This window comes from Eimeria acervulina, genomic scaffold (genome assembly GCF_000499425.1).
Source record: "Eimeria acervulina Houghton genomic scaffold, Eah_scaff1100, whole genome shotgun sequence".
Taxonomy (NCBI): Eukaryota; Apicomplexa; class Conoidasida; order Eucoccidiorida; family Eimeriidae; genus Eimeria; species Eimeria acervulina.
Genome location: NW_013550383.1, coordinates 3,075 through 10,358, shown reverse-complemented (window position 1 = coordinate 10,358; position 7,284 = coordinate 3,075). Strand labels below are relative to the sequence as shown.

General features: G+C 45.8%; 3 protein-coding genes across 3 annotated transcripts in view; 2 read left to right on the top strand and 1 right to left on the bottom strand.

Moving 5' to 3' along the window:
* Window positions 1-596: 596 nt before the first annotated feature.
* Window positions 597-2,276, top strand: EAH_00055470 (kinesin heavy chain-like protein, putative; the record flags this gene model as incomplete). The annotated part of the gene is made up of 4 exons (XM_013397646.1): window positions 597-813; window positions 984-1,070; window positions 1,574-1,746; window positions 2,031-2,276. 4 exons carry the CDS (start codon window positions 597-599, stop codon window positions 2,274-2,276), a joined length of 723 nt encoding a protein of 240 aa, XP_013253100.1.
* Window positions 2,277-2,614: 338 nt separating this feature from the next.
* On the bottom strand, window positions 2,615-4,966 carry EAH_00055460 (hypothetical protein, conserved; the record flags this gene model as incomplete). Its single annotated transcript, XM_013397645.1, has 2 exons — window positions 2,615-3,117; window positions 3,268-4,966. The coding sequence occupies 2 exons, from the start codon at window positions 4,964-4,966 to the stop codon at window positions 2,615-2,617; spliced, it is 2,202 nt and encodes a 733-aa protein (XP_013253099.1).
* A 616-nt stretch (window positions 4,967-5,582) lies between these two features.
* The window catches only part of EAH_00055450 (XPA-binding protein, putative), a gene marked incomplete at both ends in the record, with an annotated part of 3,503 nt that continues 1,801 nt past the window's right edge, over window positions 5,583-7,284 (top strand). Inside the window, 2 exons of the mRNA XM_013397644.1 lie at window positions 5,583-5,599; window positions 5,873-6,640. Coding sequence (XP_013253098.1) covers window positions 5,583-5,599; window positions 5,873-6,640 — 785 coding nt within the window. The remainder of the gene's footprint in view (window positions 5,600-5,872; window positions 6,641-7,284) is intronic.

Below are 7,284 nucleotides of genomic sequence, written 5' to 3'. Positions count from 1 at the left end.
ATGAAAGCAATACTTAAAGATTATTAATTATACTTGTTTAAAGAATAAATAATTATATTAATAATAAAAACAAAAGTATAGCGCTGCTCAATGAAAATAAAGAAACTGTCTTTTAGATGTCTACACAAACTCAGGCTGCAGCCGTGGATAACAATTTTTTATTGTTTTATTTTATTTTTGTTTTGTTGCATCTGCTGAAAGCTCTATCTTCTCTTCTCTCTTGTGCTGTACATGCACTATTTATGCATGCAATTTAAACAGCAGCATTTAATTATCTGCAGACGTAAAATAAATAAAATATGCAAATAAAATTTGCTTCTAAAGGAATACTAATATGCTTCATTGCGTCCAACGATTCATATATATTATCTTTATTTGGTTTTCAGTAGTTGATTAAAGAGCTCACAGCTTCGAAAGGAGTTGTAGAAATAAACTGAATGAGTAGAAAAGAAGAAGAAAGTGCTGTAAATGATATATCTTTGTATATGTACGTGCAGCTTGTTGATTTGCTGGCTCCTCCTGAAGTAAAGAAGCATCCACCGCCCTTAGAAATAAAGAAAGACAGCGCAGGGATTGTTTCAATTCAGGGAATAACAATGAAAAAAGTTGTATCTGCTGAAGCACTTGAAAAGATATTTGAATTCGGCTTGACAGCTCGTCATGTCAGTGGCACTGCTATGAATGCAGAAAGCTCTCGATCTCACCTTATTTTTGCTGTAGTTGTTCGAATAGAAGATTTATTAGCTGAAAAAATCTCTCTCGGAAAGCTATCGCTGATTGATCTCGCAGGCTCTGAACGTGTTTCTAAGAGCGGTAAGCAGCTTGAATACCCTAGTGAATACCCTAGAAAGCTGTCTTTTCTCCTCGATTAACAGTATATAAACATGAAATAACATTAATTGTTCATGAAATCAAAATAAATAAACTGAAACAACGAAGATATATGACTAAATGCGCATCTTGAACTTCGGGTGTATCTGCAGGTGTTACCAAGGAAAGATTAGTAGAAGCGAAAGAAATCAATAAAAGTTTAACAGCTTTAGGAGATGTTATTTCAGCTCTTTCAAGCGGTAAGAAGAACTTCTTTAATATTCTTTTTTAATGAAACACCAATACCTCTTGCTTTCTTTCTCGTGCAATCTTCGGGCTCTTAGGTGAATGAAAGAGATGCAAATGCTCTTTCAAAGGAAATTCAGAAACAATCTTCAGAACATGTTGAAATAAACATTAAGTTTACCCTTATTCATATATTCTATCTTTTGGTTGCTCATTATTATCACTATATAAATATATATATATATATATATATATATATATATATCTATGCGCCCTACCTGTCTACGCATTGAAGCTGAAGTTGTTTCCTACATTTGTTCGTTTTCTGTCTCCTTCACTCTTCTGAGGAATCTCTCCTTAAGAGCAAACTCAAATGAAATACAACTCGGTCCTCTGCATGCATGCATGCATGCATGCATGCGTGCATTGAAGCTACAAGAAGGGTTATTATTATCGTGTGCTGCTGCTTCTGCTTCTGCTGCTGCTGCTGCTGCTGCTGGTGCATTTGCGCATGCAGGGGAGAGTTTTATTCCTTATCGAAACCATAAACTAACGCAAGTTATGAGCGACTCCTTAGGCGGCACTGCGAAGACTCTGATGTTTGTAAATATTAGCCCGGCGGATTATAATGTAGATGAGACTGTGACATCTTTGATGTATGCTTCGCGAGTGAAGTTAATTACAAATGAAGTAAGGAAGCAGCCGAAAGCAGCAAAAGAAATAAATATATACAATAAGAATAACAGCAAATGCAGCAAACATCATCATCTACCGCATGCAATAAAATTTAATTGCTGATACAAGATGAATTAAGAGTTGTTGTTATGTTTTGTTATTTTTCTGTTTTATTCGTTTGTTTTATTTTATCTATTTTTATCTTTTATCTTCCCATCACAACGATGTTTATTTTGCTGCTAAAGACAGCATCTATATAGCTGTTGTCTTTGTTTGTTTTTTTCTGTTTTTCTTCACAGTCTAGCAAACAAGTAGAGTCTAAACAAATAGCGAGGATGAAAGAAAGAATAAAGAAATTAACAGCAGCAATAGAATCTGCAAAGCGGGGAGAGCCGATAGATTATTCGCTCTTAAATGAAGCTGAAGAAGAAGGACAGCAGCAGCAGCAGCAGCAGCAGCAGCAGCAGCTGCAGCAGGAGCAGGAGGGGTCTCGACAAAATGAAGACGAGGCGAACTATGAGGAGCCTGAAGATATATCCTTCTAAATAATAACAAGATAACAAGAAATAATAAAATAAATAAATAATTTTTTTTTTCTTCATTGTAATTGTTAGCAAATACAAAACAAAACAAAGACAGAAAGCCCGGCTTCTATATTAATAATAATAATAATAATAATAATTTGCTGTTTTATTTAAAACACTCGCTCTGCTTTCTGCGGTGTACACACGAAAGAAACAAACGGCTTTAACGCCAACGAAGTAAAATATATAATTATATTATATCCCTCGTTGCTGCAGCAAACGAAGAACGAAACAAACAACAAAAACACTCGCTATTTTGCTTCTCCTCATCTTCACACTCTACCGTTGCTGCTGCAGCACTAACTGAGCTGCTGCATTGAGTGCTGCTGTAGTTGCTGTCGCTGGAGTCTATGCTGCTGCACCTGCTGCTGCTCCGGTCGCTGCTCTTGCAGTTGCTGCTGCTGCACTTGCTGCTGCCCCGGGTTGCTGCTGCCACACTTGCTGCTGCTCCGGTTCCTGCTGCTGCTGCTGCACTTGCGCGCTGCTCCGGTTCCTGCTGCTGCACTTGCCGCTGCTGCAGTTGCTGCTGTTGCAGCTGCTGCTGCAGCGGCTTCTGCAGTTGCAGGTGCTGGCACTACATTCGATATATTGTTGCTGCTGCAGTTGATACAGTTGCTGCTGCAGCAGCAGCGTACCTGTTGCTGATGTAGCAGAGTAGCTGCTGCTGCAGTTATTTGAACTGCTGCATATCCCAAGGGACCTGCTACTGCTGCTGCTTCAAGTGTTGCAGGAGTATCTGCTGCTGCTGCTGCTGCTGCGGCTGCTGCTGCTGCTGCGGCTGCTGCTGCTGCTGCTGCTGCTGCTGATACCGGAATAGAACAATGATTGTTGCATGTCTATTTTGCTTTCTTTTTGTTTGATTGACCCCCCCAGGAGAACCGTCTTAAGAAGCCAGAAGCACCTGAGCTGCTTTTTTCTTTATGTGGGCGTTGGGTGCCTCCTGAACCCTCACCAATTTGCTGCTGCTCCTGCTGCTCCTGCTGCTGCTGCTGCTGCTGCTGCTGCTGCTGTTGCTCTTGCTGCTGTTGCAGCAGCATTTGCTGCTGCTGCTGCGGACCTGAAAGACTGCTAACGGATGTAGGCCAAGGAGCCTCTGGGTGAGCAGCACCTGTACTTACACCTGAAGGCAAGAACCCCGCTGGCTGCTGCTGCTGCTGCTGCTGCTGCTGCAAGTCTAACAACCCCGGGGCGCCTGGTGCTGGCAGCAGCCCCCCGTGAAAAGCTGGATATGTTCCTGCTGCTGCTGCAGGCTGCTGCAGCAAACCAGCTGCTGCTCCAGGTGGTTGCTGCAGCTGCTGATCTTGATGCTGCTGCTGCTGCTGCTGCTGCTGCTGCTGCCCTGGTGAGCCTGTAGGTACAAGCCACGTCACTCGCTGATTTCCTGAAGCTACCCCAGCAGCAGCACCAGGCAGTGAAGGCGCACTCATAGAAAAAGAAGCAGGTAAAGAAGCAGCAGTAGGGTAATGAGGAGGAGGAGGAGCAGCAGCAGCAGACAAAGAAGCAGCAGAAGAAAGAGAAGCAGCACTAGCATACAGAGACTGAGCCCCAGGTACAGGTGCTGCAGAACCGAAGGGATTAATTGAAGAAGGCTGAGAAGAAGGAAGAGGATGAATGAATTGCGTTGAAGAAACATCATGGTGCTGCTGCTGCTGCTGCTGCTGCTGCTGCTGCTGCTGTTCATGAGCATCTTTCTTTTTCTTGTCTTTCTTCTCTTTCTTACTCTTTCCTCTCTTATGGCTGTCGCTCTCAGCTAATCTTTCTCGTAGATCATTAATCTCTCTCTGTAAAGACTCATTCTCAGCCTGTAGATCTGCTTCTCTTTGTGCTGCTGCTTCTTGTAGCTGCTGCAGCTTCTCTTCTGTATCTGTATTTGCTTGCTTCAGAGCAGCTTGATATTTTTTCTCTCTTTCTTCATATTCTGTTAATTTAACATTTAGTCTTTCAATGCTCTCTTTCTGCTTCTCTGCTGCACCTGCTGCTCCTTCTCTAAGTGCTGCTTCTCTATCTGCTGCCTTCTCCCCCCTATTAGCACTCTTTTTTAATGCTTCTTCTAGTGCTCGCACTTGTTGTTCAAGCTTATCTATCTCTTCTTGTTTGCTGCTAGCTGACACAACGCCGAATATCTGCTCTACTACGCCTGTAGGGTCTCCATACGCAATTGCGATAATAACAAGTATTAAAAATATATATCCTACAGCCATGCATAGACGAGTTAGATTTAATAAGCGTCTTCTTCTCTGGTTCTCACCCTGAAGCAGATGTACAAGTTGCTGACGACTAAGAGTTCTTAAAGCCTTCTCGCCGTACACTGCAACTGCTTCTTCTGCTTCTTCTGCTTCTTCTTCTGTAATTACACTCCCAATATCATCATTATTTGCTGCTGATAATCTTCCTCCTGATCCTGCTGATGATAATCCTCTTCCTGCTGTTCTTGCTGCTGCTGCTGCTCTTGCTGCTGCTGCTGCTGCTCCTGCTGCTGAAGATGCAGACCCTCCAACTCGTTCACCCTTCTTTTCTTCTCCTGCTGCTGCTTCCGCTACTCTGCTCGCATCATCTGCTGCAACAGACACAGAGTTTGCTGCTGCAGGTGCATGCAGCTGCAGCAGCAGCACGCCCCACAATGATAAACCAGCAACCAACAACAGCCGCATCTTCAAACAGAGAAACAGCTAATGATGCTGCTGTTGCTGCTGCTGCTGCTCCTGCTGCAGTCCATACGACTGCAGAGGGCGTGCTACCCAGCTGCGGCTTCCTCCCACTGCTGCTGCTGCTGCTGGTCTTGCTGCTGCTGCTGGTCTTGCTGCTGCTGCTGGTCTTGCAGCTGCTGCTGCTATCTTCGTCTGCTTCTGCTCCTTCTGCGGCTGGTAAGAATTGCCGCCTTAGCTAATCGAGAGACTAATGCTGCTGCTGCTGCTGCTGCTGCTGCTGCTGCTGCTCTAGCTAGGGGGGCCTCACTCCTCGTGAAGCCGCCTGCTGCAGCAGAAGACGAAGAGGCAGTGTCCCTAGTGCGTCTAGCTGCTGCTATTACTGATTCAGGAGGTGCAGCAGCAGCAGCTAAACGCTAGAAATGGTGTTGCAGCAGCAGCAAACCCCGAGAGCGCAGCACAGGGAATGAGCAGAGCCGCAAGCCTCTGCTGCATCCACTGAGGCAGCAGCAGCAGCTTGCAGCAGCAGCAGCAGCAGCAGCCCTCTTGGGGCTGTGAATGCAAACTGCAGCAAGAAAATAATTAAAATAATAAAGCATTTAAAAGGAAAAAGCATCTAAAGATGCAAACTGGGCTTGAGTATATCGGCCTCAGCAGCAACAGCAACAGCAGCAGCAGCAGCAGCAGCAACAGCAGCAGCAGCAGGCGGTGCTCGACGCGTCCCGCATGCAAAGGTTGCTGCTGTAGATCTAGCATATTCTTCTTTGTCTTTTTGCTTTTATTACTTTATTTCTGTTCGTCTGTTCTTCATTTGCTGCTGCTTGTGGCTAGCTGCTGCAGCAACACCAGAAGAAGCTCCTGCTGCCCTGCGTAGCCTTCTCGAGGGTTTAGGGTTTAGGGTTGAGGGTTTAGGGTTTGCGCTTCAATGCATCCCGTACTCTTAAGACACCCCCCTGCTGCTGATGCAGCTCAGGGAAGCTTCAACTCTGGTTTTGGCTGCCGAAGGGACACAGCAGCAGCAGCAGCAGCAGCAGAAGCCGCAGCAGCAACAGAAGCAGCAGCAGCAGCAAATTCAACAACAGATGCTGCAGAAGCAGGACTACCGCCACCACCAGCAGCAGGAACAGCACAAGAAGCAATCGCAAAGCTAGCAGCAGCTCTAACAGCAGCAAAACCTACACCCTCCCAAGCCCCAGGAGCAGCAGCAGCAGCAACAGCAGCAGCAGCAACAACAGCAGCAGCAGCGTCATCTTCTGCTGCTAAAGAGGCGGCAAAGGCGGTGGCATCGCTGCTGCAGCAGAGACGCAGCGAAAGCAACTACACTTCTTCCAGTGTACACACCTGCAGCAGCAGCAGCAGCAGCAGCAGCAGCAACAGCAGCAGCAGCAATAGCAGCAGCAATAGCAGCAACAGCAGCAGCAACAGCAGCAGCGGCAATGGTCCACCGACAGTCCCAACATCATCTTCACCGCAGCAGCAGCGTGATGCAGCAGCAGCAGCGGCAGCAGGAGGAGCAGTAGCATCACCAGCAGCAGCAGCAGCAGCAGCAGCAGCAGCAGAAGATGCTGACCCACTAGGCGAAGAAGCAGCAGCAGCAACACGCAAAGAAGGACCCCTTGTTGTTATTGTCACAGGCATGGCGGGCAGCGGCAAATCCACGTTGGTGAAGGCAATGAACGAGTAAACCCTAAACCCTAAACCCTAAACCCTAAACCCTAGAGGATCCTTTCTTCTTGGGTTTAGGGTTTAGGGTTTTGCTGGCGACGATGTTTTGCGTTTGATTGGCGGTTTATTTATGAGAGTTATTTAGGGCCTGTAGAATTGTTGTTTAGGGTTTAGGGTTTAGGGTTGTTGCGAAGGGTTATTGCTTAGCGTTTAGGGTTTAGGGTTTAGGGTTTAGGGTTTAGCATCGAGCCATTACTGTTGGTATTCTGTTCATCTGACTCTCGATATTAATTTCTCTTTTCTGCTGCTGCTGCTGCTGCTTCTGCTGCTGCATCTGCTGCTGCTGCTTCTGCTGATCTGTTTTTGTTTCTGCTTCTGCTTCTGCTGCTGCTGCTGCTGCTGCTGCTGCTGTTGGTGTTTGTGGGTGTTAGCCAATTGGTTAGTGAGGGATTGAAGACATATATAATAAATCTAGATCCAGCAGTGCTGCAGCTTCCTTACAGCAGCAACATTGACATCCGAGACAGCGTAGACTATAAAAAGATCATGCAGTACTATCGGCTGGGTCCTAACGGCGCAATTTTAACTTCTCTTAATTTGTTTGCTACCCGCTTCGGCGATCTGCTCAAAATACTTCAAAACAAATGCATCAATACCTC